Source organism: Oryx dammah, unplaced genomic scaffold (assembly GCF_014754425.2).
Source record: "Oryx dammah isolate SB20612 unplaced genomic scaffold, SCBI_Odam_1.1 HiC_scaffold_19, whole genome shotgun sequence".
NCBI lineage: Eukaryota > Metazoa > Chordata > Mammalia > Artiodactyla > Bovidae > Oryx > Oryx dammah.
In genome coordinates this window covers 5,159,844-5,182,839 of record NW_024070203.1, presented here as the reverse complement: position 1 = coordinate 5,182,839, position 22,996 = coordinate 5,159,844, and the positions used below count along the sequence as shown (strand labels likewise).

Sequence of the window (22,996 nt, the reverse complement as noted above, 5' to 3'; positions counted from 1 at the left end):
AGGGACCTGATTCCCTTCAACCTTTGTTTCTGTCTGACAGGTCAACATGGTGATTGGCATTTTGGTATTTAATAAACTTGTTTCAAGAGATGGGATCCTAGATAAAAAGCTCAAACACAGAGCCGGGTAAGCTGCAATTGGTGGATTTTGAAGGGTGTTTACAGCATGTCCCATACACCAGTCCCAGATCACCGACTGCATTTGACTGGGCCTTGGATTTTGTTCTTGAGAAATTGGTGTGTATGGTGGACTATGCCATTCGAGCTTCCAATGGGCTATTCTTAAGAAGTGTCAGCAAAATCTGAAAATAATGAAAAAGTCCATTAAGAAAATCTGAATTTGTTTGTGTGTATTGCCTGTTTGTAAGATAAGAAGATTAAATATTAAGGCTAGACTTGAAATAATTGTTCTCGGGTGAGAGTTTCAGAGACCTCCTAGTTGTAGTCACAAAGGACAGGAGGGTAGATTGAACCTAATTTCAGTATGGGACGTGACAGAATAAGGACAAGCAAACCTTAGTAGGGCAAAAATATTGCATTTTATTTGTTCATTGTATATATCAGAAAAATTCTTCACTCGAAATAATTAGGAAACACTAGTTTTATCATACATTCATTTTTATGATGTTTTCACTATAACTTGCTAGAAAGTTACTCATAATTTTCACTTGCACATTTTAACCACTTATAAAATAATGCAAAATATCTCCTTTAATTTTACTGTTATTATAATATCACCATATCTAATGACAATAACATTTTATAAGCAGGATTGGTAGCATCTTTTTAAAGTTATATCATTAACTCATAAATTTGTAAAACCTTGAATGAAATAGTAATGTTTTTTAATTTCCCTTTGAATCTTTTCTTATAAAAAGTTTATAGCTTTCCCCTTTCTGTTTAACTGTATCCCCATTCAAAGCTTACCCCAGATGTTCTCATTTCTTTAATAATCTATGGTATCCTTAATGGTCATAGTATTTTATCACTGGCTGGTGGGAATTTTAAATTGTTCATGTGTTTATAATCTATGTAAGAATTTAAGAGACAAGATAGGCTGGGCATTTTTCCCCTATTAAAAGATTAGGTTTAATGGCTTTCAGTATGAAGTTAGATATCATTTAAATCAAACATTAGAACTGCAATGATGTAATAAACACATAATTGGCGATTCCTTTCTGAGCGGGAATCACTTCCCATCTGGAGACCTCTTTCATTTCAGATAAGTCTCTAAGGCAACTTGAAACAGGCAGACTTGAGCTTGCATAGACACTGAGCTTCCTATGCCATTTAAATTTGAAACTTTCACACTATTAATCGATAGTTTGAAGTCGTCAAATTGGAGCAACAGCTACTTCAGTTATTTCTGCCTAGGTTAATCATGTTAGAATAAATTGTTCATACTGGGTACTGGATATAGAAACTCATTTCTGCCACTAGTGGTGTAAAGTTGTATAATTACTTGCTAAAATTGAGGGTGGAGTGGGTTAGTGGTTAAGATAAAGCTTGGAAGTGAAGAGAAAATCATGCTCAGAAAATCAGCTAATCATGCTTAGCTCTGCAATTTCTTAGCTCTGTGTGTCTTTGGGCATGTTATTTCATCTTTCTACAGCTTAGTCTTCTTACCTGTAAAATGGGGGTAGTAACTCTTGCTTCATGATAGAGTATATGAAAAAAAAAATGTATATAAAGCATTCACTAGAGTATGTAGCAAATAGCAAGAAAGCACTCACTCACCATTGGTGACTCTTGTTATGATGGGTGAGATGAAGAAGCCAAGCTGGACAGCATGTTTGCAAAGGACCCTGAACTTCTGTCAAGCAAGCACCCATGATACCACCATTCATGACACTGAGATCAGAAAAAGAGATGAGATTATCGGAATAAGCATAATGCTGAGGATTTATTAAAGTCAGTCAGTATTGTTTTTCTCATTTGATTGTTTTATATGCAATATGCAGTTTGATTCATGTAACTCTTTGTAAGGCAGAACATAGGTTTAGGAGAAATGACATTATCTTTATGAATATAGAAGTTATCCATTTCAGTCTACATATTAATTTTAAAATCCCTGTTTCTAAAAATGTCATAGAAGTTGCATCTGTTTTACTGGGAAAACTGAGTCAGTTTTGTTTTTTTTTTCCTTATTCAAAGGCCACTACTAGAGAAATACAAATAAAGTTAATACAAGTTAAAACAAAGCAGAAAAAGATTATTAATAAATTAATGATTCTAGGCTTAATCTTTTATAATAGAAAATGCTATTTTAGCTTAAAGATTGAAATTTGCTCTCTATTCCAATGTGTGACCGAATGAATTTTTCAGATCTGAACATTTGCAGCGAATTTTTAGTTCCCAGAGAAGCAGTGAGGCCAATAACACAGACTTCAGTGAAGAACAGATAATCAGAATTATCTAAAGAAACATCAGTCAAGAAGCTAACTGATTAATTTAATTGATACTCTAATTGTAAATATAGACCATTTCAGGTTATTAGAATATATATATATACACATACATAAATACAAATATACATATACATATGTGTGTGTGTATATATATATTATATATATACATATATATATATATACACACCAAGTGTTTCTTTTGAAACATTATAATTTGGAATCAAATATAGTACCAACAGGGAGAAGGAAATAGCAACCCACTGCAGTATTCTTGCCTGGAGAATCCCGTGGACAGAGGAGCTTGGTGGGCTACAGTCCACGGGTTGCAGAGTCAGACATGACTGAGCGACATGTTCGATTGTATCAACATATTCCTCCTCCCATTCTACCTACTTCTTAATCTCCTTTCTTCTTTTCATCATCCATTATTGCCAAGCAACTAGTTTATGCTCAATAAAGATTGATAAAAGAATGGGTGAATGAATATTAAAACAATAATACAATAATTTGACAAGTTTTGTAATACCCAAACTAGAATAACTTTTTCTAACACATAAAGTATAGTTAGTTACCAAGGGGGAATTTATTGCAAATATCAACATATATTAAGTGATATTTGGAAAAGAGTGAAAATAAGATAAAATGATGTGTCTTTTTAGAACATCTCAAATAAGTTATTTCATTTTCTCCTTTTTTCCTGCAATGGAACTTTCTTATCTACTGTTATAAAGTATATAATGTGAAGAATATTGGTATAGGCATTCTCCTGGGAGCAGATGCAAACACACTGGCCACTGAACCATTCATGAACCAAACTGGGTAGACTGTTATTAGTTATTCCTTGGAAAAGTCTGGACACTTGTGGCTAGTACCTTTGCCCTATTTTGAATTAGTAAAGTGAATAGTTTAGAATCATATTCTCCACCCCCACATCTAACTCTCAGAGTTTTGATCTTTCTCATGGGGTCTACTGATTAATCTGCTTCCTTAATAACTTTCAGATTTATCATCTTATCAAAGTTCGATTCACCAATGAAGGCACCTCTTTAAAAGAAACCAGACATTCTGAATTATGAGCCCCTTGTCACTTTCTCTGTTCTACCATTTTTAGTTTAAACATGGTACTACATGTCCACCACAATATTAGTCTTTTAAAAAACCTACTGGGAAAACCAGATCAGTTCAGTTCAGTTCAACTCTTTGTGACCCCATGAACTGCAGCACACCAGGCCTCCCTGTCCATCACCAACTCCCAGAATTTATTCAAACTCGTGTTCATTGAGTCGATGATGCCATCCAACCATATCATCCTCTGTCATCCCCTTCTCCTCCTGCATTCAATCTTTCCAGGCATCAGGGTCTTTCAAATAAGTCAGTTCTTCACATCAGGTGGCCAGAGTATTGGAGTTTCAGCTTCCGCATCAGTCCTTCCAAGGAATTTTCAGGACTGCTTTCCTTTAGAATGGACTGGTTGGATCTCCTTGCAGTCCAAAGGACTATCAAGAGTCTTCTCCAACACCACAGTTCAAAAGCATCAGTTGTTTGGTCCTTAGCTTTCTTTATAGTCCAACTCTCATACCCATACATGACTACTGGAAAAACCAAAACATTGACTAGATGGACCTTTGTTGGCAAAGTAATGTCTCTGCTTTTAATATGCTGTCTAGGTTGATCATAACTTTTCTTCCAAGGAGCAAGCATCTTTTAATTTCATGGCGGCAGTCACCATCTGCAGTGATTTTGGAGCCCAAAAAAAAAAAAAAGTCTGTCACTGTTTCCACTGTTTCCCCATCTATTTCCCATGAAGTGATGGGACCAGATGCCATGATCTTAATTTTCTGAATGTTAGTTTTAAGCTAACATTTTCACTCTCCTCTTACACTTTCATCAAGGGGCTTTTTAGTTCTTCTCTTTCTGCCTTAATTGTGGTATCATATGCATATTTGAGGTTATTGATATTTCTCCTGGCAATCTTGATTCCAGCTTGTGCTTTATTCAGTCCAGCGTTTCTCATGATGTACTCTGCATATAAGTTAAATAAGCTGGGTGACAATATACAGCCTTGACATACACCTTCCCCAATTTGGAACCAGTCCATAGTTCCATGTCCTGTTCTAACTGTTGCTTCTTGACATGCATACAGATTCCTCAGGAGGCATATCAGGTGGTCTGGTATTCCCATCTCTTGAGAATTTTCCACAGTGTGCTGTGATCCACACAGTCAAAGGCTTTGGCATAGTCAATAAAGTAGAAGTAGATGTTCTTCTGGAACTCTCTCACTTTTTTATGATACAACAGATGTTGGCAATTTGATCTCTGGTTCCTCTGCCTTTTCTGAATGCAGCTTGAATATCTGTAAGTTCTTGGTTCACATACTTTTGAAACCTCACTGGGAGAATTTTGAGCATTACTTTGCTATTGTGTGAGATGAGTGCAATTGTGTGGTAGTTTGAACATTCTTTGGCATTGCCTTTCTTTGGGTTTGGAATGAAAACTACCTCTCCAGTCCTGTGGCCACTGCTGAGTTTTCCAAATTTGCTGGCATATTGAGTACAGCACTTTCACAGCATCACCTTTTAGGATTTGATATAGCTCAACTGGCATTCCATCACCTCCACTAGCTTTGTTCATAGTGATGCTTCCTAAGGCCCACTTGACTTCACACTCCAAGATGTCTGGCTCTAGGTGAGTGATCACACCATCATAGTTATCTGGGTCATGAAAATCTTCTGTGTATTCTTGCCACCTCTTCTTAATATCTTCTGCTTCTGTTAGGTCCATACCATTTCTGTCCTTTATAGAGTCCATCTTTGCCTGACATGTTCCCTTGGGATCTCTAATTTTCTTGAAGAGATCTCTAGTCTTTCCCATTCTGTTCTTTTCCTCTACTTCTTTGCATTGATTGCTGAGGAAGGCTTTCATCTCTCTCCTTGCTGTTCTTTGGAACTCTGCATTAAATGGATATATCTTTCCTTTTCTCCTTTGCCTTTCACTTCTCTTCTTTTCTCAGCTATTTGTAAGGCCTCCTCAGACAACGATTTTGCCTTTTTGCATTTCTTTTTTCTTGGGAATGGTCTAGATCACTGCCTCCTGTAGAATGTCATGAACCTCCATCCATAGTTCATCGGGCACTCTGTCTAGCAGATCTATTCCCTTGATTTGATTTGTCACTTCCACTGTATAATCATAAGGGATTTGATTTAGGTCATACTTGAATGGTTTAGTGGTTTTCCCTACTTTCTTCAATTGAAGTCTGAGTTTGGCAATAAGGAGTTCATGATCTGAGCCACAGTCAGCTCCCGGTCTTGTTTTTGCTGACTGTATGGAGCTTCTCCATCTTTGCCTGCAGATAATATAATAAGTTTGATTTCAGTATTGACCATCCAGTGATGTCCATGTTTAGAGTCCTCTCAAGGCCATGGCACCCCACTCCAGTCCTCTTGCCTGGAAAATCCCATGGACGGAGGAGCCTGGTAGGCTTCAGTCCATGGGGTCGCGAAGAGTCAGACACAACTGAGCGACTTCACTTTTACTTTTCACTTTCATGCATTGGAGAAGGAAATGGCAACCCACTTCAGTGTTCTTACCTGGAGAATCCCAGGGATGGGGGAGCCTGGTGGGCTGCTGTCTCTGGGGTCGCACAGAGTCGGACACGACTGACGTGACTTAGCAGCAGCAGCAGCAGCTTGTGTTATTGGAAGAGGGTGTTTGCTATGACAATATGTTCTCTTGGCAAAACTCTGTTAGCTTTTGCCCTGCTTCATTCTGTACTCCAAGGCCAAATTTGCCTGTTACTCCAGGTATCTGTTGACTTCCTCCTTTTTTATTCCAGTCCTCTATGATAAAAAGGACATCTTCTTTTGCTATTAGATCTAGAAGGTCTTATAGGTCTTCATGGGACCATTCAACTTCAGCCTCTTTGGCATTACTGGTCAGGGCATACATAGACTTGGATTACTGTGATATTAAATGGTTTGCCTTGGAAACGAACAGAGATCATTCTGTCATTTTTGAGATTGCACCCAAGTACAGAATTTCAGACTCTTTCGTTGACTATGAGAGCCATTCCATTTCTTCTAAGGGATTCTTGCCCACGGTAGTAGATAAAATGGTCATCTGAATTAAATTCACCCATTCCAATACATTTTAGTTCACTGATTCTTAAAAATGTCGAAATACAGGGAAAGCCTGTATTTTACACATAAACATCACATGGTAATGGATGAGAGACCACAGAAGATCATTTCAAGGTGTTTTGAAGTTTGATCAAATAATTTCATTTTGGTTTCTCCTAAGAGGGTAAGGTTCTGTTAAACCATTCGTTTACAAAATACTCTTTTCTAAAGAAAAATATGTCAAGTTTTTCTACATCGTGTGTCTGAATTTATCCGCAGAATCCTCTAGACTTGAATATACCATTTAAAAACTATTATATTATGTCTGTGACAAAACATTCAGAAAGAACGTTTTGAACTTAGTAACTATATTAAATGTGTCTTATTAAAGCTAAACTGTCACTCTATTTATTCGCAACTAATACTTCATCAAATTTATCAATCTCTATATTCAAATCATCCTAAAATACAGGATCAATTCCTTGATGCTAAATGAAATTTCAAAATGTAAATATGTTCGGTTAAAGGCTACATCTCCCTCATAGGACTAAAAGCTTATAATATGTATCTCCTTGTGTTGGAGTTCTGAGATACCTGTGTGTATTTCAGAAGGTTTTAACTGATATTATGTTCCTCTTGTAAATGACATGGAAAATCTCTGCAACTAGGAATCCTTACCTGTTTGATTATCAAGGTTCTGAATAAAGGGTTTTCACTGTCTGTCCACACAAATACATACTTACGTTTAACTCAGTGTATTGGGCAACTTTGACCTGTAGATACAAGACCCGTTTATGGTATAAATGATCAAAATATGCTTTGCATGTAACAAAGGCCCATATTGTTAAGAGGTAAATGTTACAAAAATAATGTGTAGCGTAAATGCATCTTTAAACACGACCGAGAGAATTCCTCTTTGATAAATACGCTTTTCTGCATGAAATCATATTTAAAAGCTAACTTATAGCAGCAACGTTTTTTGGTGACAATTCACTCTCTTGTTCTTTCTGTGGGTGTTCTGTTTGTTTGCAGTCAGATGAGTGAGCCTCATAGCGGTTTGACGCTCAAATGTGCCAAGTGTGGAGTAGTTTCAACAGCAGCTTTATCAGCCACCACCGCCAGTAATGCCATGTTAGTCCCAATCATTTACATCTTCCTGTTACAAACGTGCTCCCGTGCATGTGAGAAAATGCTACGATGGAAAATAAGTCATGTTCGCTAATACTAGAGCTAAGAACATACGTAAATGTTTGTAATTTGCAACTGCTTTTATAACTATTGTGGGATTGCTTATCAAAACATAAGTAACACTGTGCAATCTTCTCCGCTTTGTGGCTTCCAAGTTAATATATTGGTGCCACATAGAAGAATGCTTTGTTGAACGGGGATTAGGTGATGGCGTGAGGCGCACGTGCAGCTATATAATGTCGCTTCTTCTCTTCCAACAGGGCGTCTCTCTGGAGCTCCTGTGTGGTGTTGCCCCTTCTGGCTCTGACGTGGATGTCTGCAGTTCTGGCGATGACAGACAAACGCTCCATCCTGTTTCAGATACTTTTTGCTGTGTTTGATTCATTACAAGGCTTTGTGATAGTCATGGTCCACTGCATTCTTCGAAGAGAGGTGAGAAACATCATTCTTGCAGGAATGAAGAATGATACTTAGAAGAGTATTTTCCATGTTAATAAATAGGATCTTTTCTTTTAATAACTGGATCTTGAGATTAAAGCTGGTCTCCTCTAAAGACAATTGTTGGAGCATCAATGCTAAAGGAAAAGGTCAAGGCAAAGGGGACTCCTTGGACTCTGAAAATGACAGATTAAAACAAATGGCCCCAAGCAAGGGGAAACACCAGCAGAGGTGCCAAGAGAGGCTATGATACAATCACAGGTATAGTTAAGAGGGTGGGAGGCCTATCTGTAAAAGATAATATGATGCTGTTTCTTAAAGCTGTTCCCTAACTTGTGCTTCTACACACGGCATAACCCCATTCCTCATACTTAACTAATTTTGTTTTAGATAGAAAATGTTGAAGATGAATGAGCAATTCTTTTGTCTCTGTACTAAGGTATGGTTAAGGTTACTCAAAAGGGATGATTTCAATATGGATTTGATGCTTAGAAAACACACACACACACCCAAAAATGGCCACAGTGGAGCATGATGGATAGTCCCCAAGGACTGTAGGTCTATAATCACAGCATTTCTCCAGGTTCTGGTGAGGTTTGCTGGTAGCACTGAGAGAAGGAAGTCATCCTTCATGTACTGAGAATGACTTACACCAAATCTATCCAGATGAGTGATGGAGTTCACACTTAAATTGTTTAGGGATAAAATATTGTTTTCCAACTGGTGCAAAAATTATTCTGAGTGCTTGCAAGCAGTGACACAGTGTTTACAAGGTTTCTGAGTCATTTAGCATTTACTCTGGGGATGGTGGTGACTAAAACACACAGTGACACAGTGCCATGCTAGTAACTTTGAGAAGATGGTTCGGTTCAGTTCAGTCGCTCAGTCGTGTCCAACTCTTTGCCACCCCATGAAACGCAGCACGCCAGGCCCCCTTGTCCATCACCAACTCCCAGAGTTCACTCAGACTCACGTCCATTGAGTCCGTGATGCCATCCAGCCATCTCATCCTTGGTCATCCCCTTCTCCTCCTGCCCCCAATCCCTCCCAGCATCAGAGTCTTTTCCAATGAGTCAACTCTTCCCATGAAGTGGCCAAAGTACTGGAGCTTCAGCTTTAGCATCATTCCTTCCAAAGAAATCCCAGGGCTGATCTCCTTCAGAATGGACTGGTTGGATCTCCTTGCAGTCCGAGGGACCCTCAAGAGTCTTCTCCAACACGACAGTTCAAAAGCATCAATTCTTCGGCGCTCAGCCTTCTTCACAGTCCAACTCTCACATCCATACATGACCACAGGAAAAACCATAGCCTTGACTAGACGGACCTTAGTCGGCAAAGTAATGTCTCTGCTTTTGAATATACTATCTAGGTTGGTCATAACTTTTCTTCCAAGGAGTAAGCGTCTTTTAATTTCATGGCTGCAGTCACCATCTGAAGTGATTTTGGAGCCCCAAAAAGTAAAGTCTGACACTGTTTCCACTGTTTCCCCATCTATTTCCCATGAAGTGATGGGACCAGATGCCATGATCTTCGTTTTCTGAATGTTGAGCTTTAAGCCAACTTTTTCACTCTCCTCTTTCACTTTCATCAAGAGGCTTTTGAGTTCCTCTTCACTTTCTCCCATAAGGGTGGTGTCATCTGCGTATCTGAGGTTATTGATATTTCTCCCGGCAATCTTGATTCCAGCTTGTGTTTCTTCCAGTCCAGCGTTTCTCATGATGTACTCTGCATAGAAGTTAAATAAGCAGGGTGACAATATACAGCCTTGATGTACTCCTTTTCCTGTTTGGAACCAGTCTGTTGTTCCATGTCCAGTTCTAACTGTTGCTTCCTGATCTGCATACAGTTTTCTCAAGAGGCAGGTCAGGTGGTCTGGTATTCCCATCTCTTTCAGAATTTTCCACAGTTGATTGTGATCCACACAGTCAAAGGCTTTAGCATAGTCAATAAAGCAGAAATAGATGTTTTTCTGGAACTCTCTTGCTTTTTCCATGATCCAGCAGATGGCAATTTGATCTCTGGTTCCTCTGCGTTTTCTAAAACCAGCTTGAACATCAGGGAGTTCACAGTTCACGTATTGCTGAAGCCTGGCTTGGAGAATTTTGAGCATTACTTTACTAGCGTGTGAGATGAGTGCAATTGTGCGGTAGTTTGAGCATTCTTTGGCATTGCCTTTTTTTGGGATTGGAATGAAAACTACCTTTTCCAGTCCTGTGGCCACTGCTGAGTTTTCCAAACTTGCTGGCATATTGAGTGCAGCACTTTCACAGCATCATCTTTCAGGATTTGAAACAGCTCAACTGGAATTCCATCACCTCCACTAGCTTTGTTTGTAGTGATGCTTTCCAAGGCCCACTTGACTTTGCATTCCAAGATGTCTGGCTCTAGATTATCCACTGTCATTTTGTATTATCTAGCTTTCATGAGAACTTTATTATGATGTGCATATTGCGAGATGACACATGTGTGTCTGAGTACACATCCCATAGCTTTTACAGTGATGTGTGAAGGTAAGCAAAGTTTTCACCTCATTTACCAAATGAGGAGAACAATGTTTCTGAGCTCCTTTAGTATAATACAGATGTCAGCCATAAACCCACAAGTGTATTCCAATAACAATGTATGATGAAAAACAAGGAAAACAGAATGACTTCACATTGCAAGGGGAAAGGGAATTGCATCATTTAAAAGATCTGATCTAGCTCACCGTTGCCAGGACATCACCAATTACTACCTAGAATATCTGCATTAAAAACATTTTAAGTGTTGAATTTTTCATAGACCAAAGTTGCATGAAAATGTTCTTCTCCAACCATAACTATTAAAAGGTTATTGCTGAACCACAAAAAGATGCCGGGATTCTTGGTCTCCAGAGGAGAAGAATTCAATCCAGGGCCAGAGACAAGGCTTGATCACTCAGAGCTTTTGTGTAATAAAGTTTTATTAAAGTATGAAAGAGACAGAGAAAGCTTCTGACATAGACATCAAAAGGGGGCATAAAGAGTACCCTCTTGCTAGTGTTAGCAATGGAGTTATATACCTTTTAATTCGTTGTTACAATGAATCAAAAGAATGTCTCAAGTTTGTGAAAATTTTACCAGACCCACTCCCACAATTTATATTTTAGGATAACAAGATTAGAATTTAACAATAGAAAGATCCTGCCAGACCCACTCCCATAATACCTTCTAAGATATCAGGATTAGCCAGGTTATTCAGCCCCATACATTGTTGTTTTATAATCCCTAGTACAGTTTAAACTGAGTTGTGTAATTGACTAAGACTATGGAGAATCCCAGGGACAGGGGAGCCAAACACAACTGAAGTGACTTAGCAGCAGCAGCAAGGAATATAGAGGGAAAAAAAAAGTTTGTCCTTTTCTCCTCCTTGAGAATTCCAGACCCCTGTCTCCACTTCCGGGGAGCCTGGCGGGCCCCCGCCTATGGGGTCGCACAGAGTCGGACACGATTGAAGCAACTTAGCAGCAGCAGAAGCAGCAGCATCTCCACTTCGAGAGCCGCAGACCCCTTTCTCCTTCTTGGGGACCGTGGACTTCTTATCAGTCTGCCTAGGAATTGACTCTCTCACTATCCTGAGAGTTTTCTGTGTTAATATTATCTCTAAAATGTTTATGTAACAAAATTGTTCTAAGTGTGTGGACACTATATTTTTTTGATTGATGATTCAGGATGAACAATGTGGGCTGTAAGAAAGATACATGATTTATCTGCCTAAGATTTTCAGAAGATATTAATACTTTAGGTGTTAAAGAGGAGAAAATGTCCCATCTCTAAATTAAGTCTTTATTTTTCTTCAAGAATAAGCTCTCTAAAAAGCCTTAGGCTATGATCAAAATATTCAGGTTTTAAAGTGACAGATATTTTGTTGGCTGATTATCAAATTTGTGCTGCTTACACGAAGAAAAATACTTGGCACAAAAATTCAGTTCAACCAGAACTTTTTCATACTTGCTAATTGGATTAAAAACTATCAAAAACATGAATTAAGAGTTCAGTTTCAGTCGCTCAGTCATGTCCAACTCTTTGCAACCCCATGGACTGCAGCACACCAGGCTTCCCTGTCCATCACCAACTCCTGGAGTTTACTCAAACTCATGTCTATTGAGTCGGTGATGCCATCCAAGCGTCTCATCCTCTATTGTCCCCTTCTCCTCCCACCTTCAATTTTCCCCAGCATCAGGGTCTTTTCCAAGGAGTAAGTTCTTCAGATCAGGTGGCCAAAGTATTGGAGTTTCAGCTTCAGCGTCAGTCCTTCCGATGAATATTCAGGACTGATTTCCTTTAGGACGGACAGGTTGGATCTCCTTGCAGTCCAAGGGACTCTCTTAAGAGTAATTAAATTAAATATATATAAATACTTCTGTTAAATATGTGTCTGTAAATATATATTTTCAGTATTGATAGGAAGCAAAATATGGACTATTGGCCCAGTTGTTGCATTTTCAATGATTAGTTCAAATTGAATAATTTTATTGTTGATAAATTAATAGCAGAGTATCATGTCTCTCATTTTAACACTGAAATCATAAATGTCACATTCAGTAGTTTTGCACTGACCCTTAAAAATACCCTATAACATTGCTAAAATACACAGAGAATATTTCAGTTATAGGCAAGTCTCTTTCAGAATTCTTCAGTGGAAATTGTTACTGGAAAACCAAAAGAGCCTCTTAAATTTTGCAAATTCCAAAGAATGCATCATAAGCATATCTTACTGAATTCATAGAAGTTTTTGTTTGTTTGTTTGACCTTCTAAATGTGTATTGCCAGACACTAGCAATGTGTCTATCTGGCTGTGTGTGGACACACAGCTCTAGCATTAACCACAGTCCCGGAGAACAAGACACCTTTCCATGTCCTTAGTGTCTCCTGTGAACAAACATTTCATAAAAACACACCAGAGCAAATGAACTCTATAGCTACCTGTAAAATATTGGGTAATGACTCAGATCTATCACTCTACTTGATAATCTGATAGGAGTTTTATATCTACTGCTTTTTTTTACTTTAAAACATTTCCTTCACAATTCAAAATAATTTATATGTACTCTTTGTTTTTTTATTTCTTTAAAATTTATGGTGTTCTTGCTATGTGCCAGCACCTATGCTAGATGTTTATTTATTTTTTTTTAATTAATGTATTTGTTGGACTGTGTCACATGGTTAATAAGGTCTTAGTTCCCCAACCAGCCATCAAACCTGGACCCTTAGCAGTGAAAGCCCAGAGTCCTAACCACTGGACAGCCAGGGAATTCCCTGGACGTCTTCTTTCTTAAAAGTATATAGTAAGAAAGAACATCAGTAGTTGCCTAGAGCTGGGGTGCAGGTTGGTAGAAAATAAGGGGTGACTGTCAGTGGGCATTGGGTTTCTTTTGAGGGTGATGAAAATATTTTCAAATTGGATTCTAGGGTGGTTACTAAGAGCCTTTATACACCTTACATGGGTGACTTTTACGATATGTAAATCCCATCCCATTAAAGCTGTTTTAAAAAACAAACAAAAAAAGTATATGAGCAAACTAAGGAATATTTCCTTCAATGTAGAGAGAGGCTGGATAAAAATAAACATATTTCTGTGTCTGCATATTTTGGTATATGCTAACATAATTTGGTTGTCTTTAGTCCTTAATGTTTCATCCAATATGATTCAAAAGGCTTTCCCCATGTTTATTTCCACAGTCTTCTCTGAACCAGGTGGGTGTGCACAGGGGAGAAAGGGAGCTTTGCAGGTTAAGAAGGAGAAAAGAAATAAAATACTGTAAAACAATGGCATTTTAAATGTTAAGGGGGCGGAGGTCTCTTCATTCATTTTTAAAGCACCACTGCTTTCAATGGGTCAAATTTTTCTAAACTATTACAAGAAAGAAAGGAGAAAGGATCATTCTGGTATGATCTCAACTTAATTATATTTCACTTTTCTAAAAAATAAATCAGATTATTTGCCTAGTAGTTGGTTGTGACTCCAGACTGAGATCTTAATGTTTCAATTTCATAACATGTATAGTCTTGAAATATGTTTTCTTCTTCTGAAGCCCCTTTCTCTTTGAAATTGCTTTAGCAGATGTCTCCAACAAAAGAGAAAATGCAAAGAGGGAATGAGAATTTTTAAAAAATTAAACCATCTGATCACAACACATGACTTTCAGAAACCCACATCTTGAAAGCTAATGTGTCATATCTAATAAGGATAAGGATCTAATAGAAAATAATAAGGATAAAATAGAAAATATAGGTGTTTCCTTCATTTACCTGTCATTTTTTTCCATCTTAGTGTTTTTTATTAATCTCTATTGGAGTAGAGCTGCTTTACAATGTTGTGTTAGTTTCTGATGTACAACAAAGTGAGTCAGCTGTATGTTTACATGTATCCCCTCTTTTCTGGATTCCCTTCCCATTTAGGTCGCCACAGAGCAGGAGGAGAGTTCCGTGTGCTTTCTTGATTAGAATTCATTTGCATTAAGCACATAACGACATACCCACTGTTTACTATTCTCTGCATTGCTATGGAAAGCCTAACTACACCAGAGCCATGAACGCTTTCAAATAGTTTCGGTTGCTAGGAAACCGCTTCCTTGGTGCTGCACATTCTTCTCATGGCTGCTGTCTCTGGCTGTGCCTGGATCTAAGACAATCGTACAGCTTGATGGCAGAGGGGGAAAATAACAAGACTGTGGTACGAAATAAGCTACAATAAAACCCTCTCACTGAAACGAAGGGGGAACAGAGAGTGCCTAAATGGATCATTTTGTCGTGTTGGTGTGTGAGGATGCTGGGGCCGCTCCGAAGCTTCAGTGGCAGGGCCAAGCTCGTCTCTCTTCTTTCCCTGCTGCTGGCAGGAGGGCTGGGCTGCACCAGATGAGGTCCCAGAAGCTTCATCCAAACCTGGGAAGCGATTTTGTAGCAAATGCTTAAAATAAACGTGAACAGGGTTTTCTTTCTTTCTCCCACTCCTTCCCAGTCCCCCTTCCTTTTTTTTCTGTCAACTTCTCATTTTGACTTATTATTTTCATAAAAATACAGATGAGCAAAGTTATCTACAAGCATATGACAGTGAATATATGAAGCAGACAAGCCACCTTAACTATCTCAGTTAAAACAAATATTCTCTCCCAAATATATTATTTTTTAAAAAAATGAAACCAGTGGTGGTACTTGATGGCAATTTGAAAAGAGGTGTATTACACACAATATAGTTCAGATGGAGAGTTGCATGACTCTCCCAGATTGATTTGCAGGGAAATTACGTAGGACCCGTGTACCACAGAAAAAGGTACATCGTAGTCCCCTGTGGAAAGAAGGCAGGGGCTTCAGTGGTCTTGGAAGATGAGGGGGCAGGTGATAGAAGACTTCAGAACCTGAAAGTGTCCTGAGGAAGAAAGTGAAAGTTTCACGTGGAGGAAAATTGAGAGAGGGTCATGGACGTATGGCTTCCTAGAAATGAAGCTTGTGGTGAGTTGCAGAGAATTGCTTCTCCTCTGAGACCCTGGGGCCCATGGAGGCATAAAGCAAGTGATGACATGATCCTGGAAATCAGGATGATTTTTTTTTTTTTATTTTTAATGTCTCTGACCGTGGCACCAAGAGAAAAACAGAACCGTCTACATTTAAGGGCACAGCACTAAATGGTGTTTTAGAGCTTTCTCTTTATGGTGAGCAGAGGCCTTGAAAAGAGGCCACTGTATGTCACAAGGAAGAGATTTCAGAAAATGAGTGAGTAGCCCCGGGTGGGGAGGGTCAGGGTTCCTGCTCGGAGGGGAGTTGTGTTAAAGAGAGTGAGGTGGGTTGCTAAGAGTTTCATCTTTGTCAGGTTAAATTGAAGCTTCAAAAAAAATGCATTTAAAGATTTATTTTGTTTGTCTAGTTTTTAATAAGACAGAATGTGTGTCTGGAAATGGGAGAATGGCTAAATGTACCACAATAAAGCTGGATTTTAGTTGGAACAGGGGGTAGGAAACACAGAGATGCCTTTAAATAGGCAGGTGGACAGGAGCAAGCAAGGACCTTGTATAGCTCTATATGCTTCTCCCAGATATCACCAGCCTCCCTGCACTCAGGAGTGATCCCATTTCTTAGTTAGCAGACTGGTAGTCTTATCTTTAGTTCAAAGTTCAGTTTTTCTGATTGGAGCATACTTTCAGTTCTGTCATGAGTATTTCTGTCCATCTTGATCCGCATTGTGGTTCTCCAACTCCATACAGGGAGCTTCGCAAGAGGGTGAAACCAGGTTGACTCAAGGATAGCATCAGTGAATATGTCTGCCAGGTAGCATCCAGCCACGGCTTTCTAGCTCCCTTCTCTCTCCTTTCAGACTGCAGAGCCCCAGCTTGCAACAGTGTTAAACTGGTGAGGAGAAGTTGAGTACATCTGGAATAAAGGTTTAAAATAAATGTAAGAAGTAAGAGGTCACGAATAAAGTTTTTGTTTTCTGCCTTGACATGGACAGCAGGAAGCTCAAAGTATCTTCCAGGGAAGGCGTGGGTGGAGGTGTCTGGTGTGTGACCCCCTTTCCTTCTTTTCTCCTCCTGTGCTGAAGAAATGCTGTTACACTTTTTCAGATGACACATGTGAAATGCTGTCCAGGGCAGCTCCTGTGACCCTTAAATCTGATACAAGGAAATGTAAAACTGTGCAACAATTTTGAGGCTAAGTGACAATCCCTTGAGTGTTAGAGAATTCCAGTACAAAGTCATCAGGACTGAAATCTGGGACCAGAGTCCATAGTTTTCCTTCAACATGTAGGAAATGATTAACCATGTTTGTTCATTTCCTTTCCTATCAGAGAGGTCAAATAATACTTTAATTATGTGTAATTATTCTGTGAACTGGTATAATATGCATGAAACTGACAATGCTCATTCATTTACTGGTGAAATGATATGAAATTTAATGTAATTTAAAAGCCATTTGTTCAACTATGAATCAATAGAAACAATAGTTGATATTAGATTCAGAAAGGAAAAAAAAAATGTTAAGCTCTTGTAGTCTAACAATCTCAAATAAATGATCCTCTGAAATTGGAAAGTAAGGGAGACAACCCGGAGGTAAAGCTGTCTTCTTAAAAGGTGAAGATTTGGGGCCTGTAGCTAAATACAGAGCCAGTCTCCAGCAGTGCAGCTCTCTCCCGGAGCTCCCTCTAAATCGCAGCTCCGCCAAGCATTGCTCCGTGTTCTTCCCCAGCAGACTCTAAATCTGGCACTGACTTTCATGGTGACATTGCCCGCTGTCTTCAGAGCAAGGACCAACAGAGATGCTCTTGCTAGCTGCTGCTGAGATGAATTTAGTCACTGTCCCCAGGAGAGGGGCAGGAGCGAGATACACCCGGCAGACCTCTGAACACTGTTCTTTTTCAGGAACCCATCCACAGGAAAAGGGGGGACAGCTTTCTCAGGAGATCTTAGAGCCGCCCCCAGAAAGATCTGGCCAAGGTAACTTTGGTCGTGCCTGGCGGGTCCTCTCAGAAGACACCTGATAGCTTGGTGTGGTCACCTCACTATATATTTGAAGATGTTTCTTGACACGTCTTTTCTTATTTCACAACATGATGTCAGCTTTCCGTAAAGTCTCCCAAATATTCCAAGGCTATTCACATATCTCTTCTTTGCTGCATCACTGATGCTTTTTAACCCCTTGTCTGGCTGTCAATTAAGGTGAAATATCTGTGGCAGAGTATTCTAAAAATAGGATATTTTGAAATCTAGATATTAACTGTGCCACAATTTGTGTTAAATAATTATTCTAGACAGTTTTAAGAATTATATTTACTCATCCTACATAAGTTTAAAAATTGATTGATATTGGAAGAACTCAGAGGTATAATGATTTTAATATCTAAAAAGAACCTTTAAATTGGTACCTAAAGTAAGTAACTTGTTCTCCACAGATAGGCAACTTAAGGAATGAAGTGAAGTTAAAGTCGTTCAGTCGTGTCAGACTCTGTGCGACCCCGTGGACTGGAGCCCGCTCTGTCCATGGGATTCTCCAGGCAAGAATACTGGAGTGGGTTGCCGTTGCCTTCTTCAGGGGATCTTTCTGACCCAGAGATCAAACCTGGGTCTCCTGCATTGGCAGGTGGATTCTCTACCATCTGAGCCACCAGGGAAGACTCTGCTTAAATAGTGAATATGAGTCTTCTAACAATTCTTTCAGAGAAGGCAATGGCACCTCACTCCAGTACTCTTGCCTGGAAAATCTCATGGATGGAGGAGCCTGGTAGGCTGCAGTCCATGGGGTCACTAAGAGTCAGGCATGACTAAGCGACTTCACTTTCGCTTTTCACTTTCATGCATTGGAGAAGGAAATGGCAACCCACTCCAGTGTTCTTGCCTGGAGAATCCCAGAGACGGAGGAGCCTGGTGGGCTGCTATCTATGGAGTTGCACAGAGTTGGACACAACTGAAGTGACTTAGCAGCAGCAGCAGCAATAATTCTTTTTCTTCCATCTTAATCACGAGGCAGGAAAAACGTCAGGACTATTGTTGTCCAGTCTTGTAAATATGACTTTTGACACAGAACACTTTAATTTCAGCATGCAGTAGTCATATCTGAATTCTGTCTTTCGTTTGTTTTTATGCTTTCTCCTTGTTTGGAATTTAAGTCCTCAGAGACTTGTTTTTTAAAAACTTTTAGTTGTTCTTCACAAAAACAATTGAAATTAACTCACCAAAGATAAAAGTCTCTTTGCTTACTTGATAGAACATTCATTTAATTATCAAAATGTTTCCAAATAACTACAGATGCATCTTCCAGATACTGTCTTGCTTGAAACATCCTTTTCTGTGATAAAAGTATGTGGTGTGATTCCCTGTCAGTATTCAATAAATATTTAAGGCCAGCTCATCTAGATTGCCTGAATGCAATCTTAAGATTTTTTTTTAAATCAGAGGAATTTCTGCTGGAGATCTTTCTGAATTAAAAGGAACAGAGGCACTAAAAGTGTCAGAGAATTCAACACTTAAATCATGGCATTTATTGATATATGACCATTAAAATAACCTTGAATTTACTGCAGAATTTTTATGCTTTTCTGTTCTATATTTCTTCTGACTAGCATTGACTGACTCATGCAGCTGACCTCATTCTCCAGGATAGACATACCCTTAATCCATTGTCATATTTGAAAGTTTGGTAGTTTAAGGTATCGAATTTTTGTATGTGTGTTATGAAAAAGAGATTTCTTTTATATTTCCTTCAAGCAATCAGAGAGTGGATTTTGAAGAGAAAGTTAGAGGAGTTGCTTTTCCATGTTTCACTGTCAGACAGAAATATCTTTGACAGCTGCACTTCAAAGACCTAAGAGTGGCTGGTGAAGAAGAGTTAAATTATCATTTTTGTTTTACCAGGGGCCACTTTCATATTTTATATATGCTGGTGTTTAGAAGCGGACTTGAAAAATAATCATGTGACCAGCCCCTGGAAGGCAACATTTCTAACATACTGCTTATCTTCCTTTATAAATTGTCTTTCTTTAACAGGTGCCTTGGGGCACAAACAGAAAATTAGCAAGTACCTATTTTTCTGACATTAGTACTTAGAATTTTTCTTCTGCAAACGTATACTTTCTTAGTGCTGTCCCCCAAATGCAAATTTTTGTGAAACAGAAACACAGATCATCTAACAGTAGACTCATTACCCTAGTGTGTAATGATCTTTTTGATTATTAATTGTGTCTTTTTGTGACCTACAGCTATGACTTCTTAATCTAAGAAGTATTTGCTTCTAAAGAGTCTAGTTTGTCCACATGATGTCTCCTTCAAAGGAGAAGCTGGATGATTTATTTCCCAATGTTTATCCAGTTCTTCAGGAAAACACATTCAGGCTCAATTTCACTGAGCCTAAACTTCTGTTGATGTGTCTGAACGAGACTGGGAAATTGCCTCACCTGGTTGTGTGAGGCAACTCCTTGTTCTTTTTTTCCAGAAAATTCCAGATTTAGAAATATTAGAATATGTGTGCGTGCTAAGCCGCTGCAGTCGTGTCTGACTCTGTGCTACCCTGTGGACTGTAGCCCACCAGGCTCCTCTGTCCATAGGATTCTCCAGGCAAGAATACTGGAGTGGGTTGACATTCCCTCCTCCAGGGGATCTTCCCAACCCAGGGACCAAACCAGGGTCTCTTATGTCTCCTGCATACCACCAGCACCACCTAGAAATCCTATTAGAATATACACACTACTATATATAAAATATTAATAGGTGAACTAGGACCTACTGTAGAGCACAGAGAACTATACTCAATATCTTGTAATAATCTATAATGGAAAATAACCTGAAAAAGTATAAAAAAATATGAGCTTCCCTGGTGGTTCAGACAGTAAAGACTCTGCCTACAATACAGGAGACCCAGGTTCAATTCCTGGATTGGGAAGATCCCCTGGAGAAGGAAATGTCAACCCACTCCAGCATTCTTGCCTGCAGAATTCCTTGGGCAGAGAAGTCTTTCAGGCTACAATCCATGGGGTCGCAAAGAGTCGGACACGACTGAGTGACTAACACACACATATACACATATGTATATATAACTGAATCACCCCACAATACACCTGAAACTAACCCAGCATTGTAAATGAACTGTGCTTCAATTAAAAATGATTGAAAAAAGAAAAGTTAGAATCATTGAGTGGAAGAGAGGTCAGAGGATATGGAGCCTAGCCCCACCTTTCTTAATTCACAGCTATAGTGGTTACATTGGCTTCCCTGGTAAGGCAGTGGTAAAGAATCTACCTGCCAATGCAGGAGATGTAAGTTTGAACCATATCTATGAAATCATAGCTGGTACTGCCAGTGACTCAGTTTGCTTTTCAAAATGATTTGATTAGCAGACACCTTAGAATATAATTGCTAAGTCGTGTCCGACTCTTGCAACCCCATGGACTGTAAATTGCCACGCTCCTCTGTCCATGGAATTCTCCAAGTGAGAATACTGGAGTGGGTTGCCATGCCTTCCTCCAGGGGATCTTCCTGACCCAGGAATTAAACCCGGGTTTCCTGCATTGCAGGCAGAGTCTTTATCAACTGAACTATTCGGGAAGCCTTATAATGTAATAACACAGAGCAATGTATTAAGTAAGCATCGTCCCAGATTGTGCAATGGTAAAGAATCCGCCTGGCAATGCAGGAGACACAAAGAGACAGGGGCTTGATCCCTGGGTCGGGACAATCCCCTGGAGGAGGAAATGGCAACCCACTCTAGTATTCTTGCCTGGAAAGTTCCAAGGATAGAGGAGCCTAGTGGGCCACAGTCCATGGGGGTCACAGAGAACTGGACACGATTGAGTGACTGAGCACACACACAGTGGTTGCATCACCAGGATCAGAATCCGAGGGGCGAAATCCATGTGGGTGGAACTCTCATGATGGAGCTCAGCCGGGGCTCAGTGGTGACTAAGCTTCATATCACTTTCCAAGTCTTGCCATTTGGAAAGGAGGCTGCTAACAATTTATGAAATGGATGAGAGAAGCTGAAAACAATAGGATCAGAGTTTTTCATGGCGAACAGATAAGCTCGGCACATCTCAAACAAAACCATGACAGGATGTTTTATACCAGTGCTTCTCAAAACTGGACATCATCATGTGTTTCCCTGTGTGGTCTCTGCCACGTGCTTCAGGAAAGTAAAATGCCACATCACCTGTGCTTTGTTTTGTAACCCCAAAAGACAGATCATAATAAACAAGGAGGAAATATTAATGGTATGAGGTTGGAAAAGCCAGATAACATAAAATGACTTTGCCCTTGACTCAGCCTATGCTCATGCCCACCCACCTGGTGAGTCACAGAATCTAGAGGACTGGCTGGCCAGGGGGCGCCAGGGGACCAGAGTAGCTGTCGGTTGATTTGTGTGTTTGCTTTCATCTATTCAGGTTTACCCACATTGTGTTTAATGACGGCTTTAACGATCTTCATTTCCTTTCAATGTGTTTGCTCTTTGCTCAGAATCCAGTTGTAAATAAGTTTGGCTTTGCTAACGTGCTTTTTTTTTCTTTTCTTTCTTTCTTTTTTTTTTAATGAGGCTCAACCAGAAACAGTCATTTTTGTTATCTTTGTGTGTCGTTGTTTATGTTTGTTTGTTTTGGATATCAGGGCATATAGTACTTGAAGGGAGACAAGAAAGGGTCTCCCCAGTATGTCTTACATAAGGCAACAAAAGGGAAATCCCAAATCAATTTTGGCCAACAGATCATCTCGTTTTTCACAATGTTTAAAGCCATTATGAAGATTATGCCATACCAAATAGTAAATGCCCCCTTGAAAGACAGGCGTATTGTTTGTAGCAATGGAAATAAGCCTGCCCTCTGGCAAGATGATTAGTATTGAGCCAGAAACAGCCACAGGCACAGCTCAGGAGTCCCCAGCATCTCCGTCTATGATGATGGCAAGTGATGAATTCTCTGGTCATAGAAAACAGCAAACCAAACGTGTGTTAGATCATGAATACAGCAATAACAGTTTTCTCAGTCAATTTCCAATATAGACAGTATTTGGTAATTACCAAGAGAGACGAAAATGAACTTTTGTCCTTTTTTCACAGGTTCAGGATGCATTTAGATGTCGATTGAGAAACTGTCAGGACCCAATCAATGCTGATTCTTCCAGTTCGTTTCCTAATGGGCATGCTCAAATCATGGTGAGCTTTAAGTTCCCCTCTGAGTGTTGATTCAGTCATGGTTTCTCAAGGGAATAAACAATTATTCTTACTCGTAAAATAGTGTCCGAGTTCTCTGAGTTTGACTCTAGTTCAGTCACAGACTTGGAGCTTCGATATCAGATGATGGTTGCGTACAGACTAGTTGGGAGTCCTGGATGTGTTACTGGCAGACTGGTGTGTTGAGT

At 39.4% G+C, this 22,996-nt stretch overlaps 1 protein-coding gene across 1 annotated transcript in view; it reads left to right on the top strand.

Moving 5' to 3' along the window:
• The window catches only part of ADGRB3 (adhesion G protein-coupled receptor B3), an 880,035-nt gene that overhangs the window by 820,559 nt on the left and 36,480 nt on the right, over window positions 1–22,996 (top strand). The window contains exons 24-27 of the mRNA XM_040261415.1: window positions 41–126; window positions 7,555–7,653; window positions 7,971–8,142; window positions 22,695–22,790. Coding sequence (XP_040117349.1) covers window positions 41–126; window positions 7,555–7,653; window positions 7,971–8,142; window positions 22,695–22,790 — 453 coding nt within the window. The remainder of the gene's footprint in view (window positions 1–40; window positions 127–7,554; window positions 7,654–7,970; window positions 8,143–22,694; window positions 22,791–22,996) is intronic.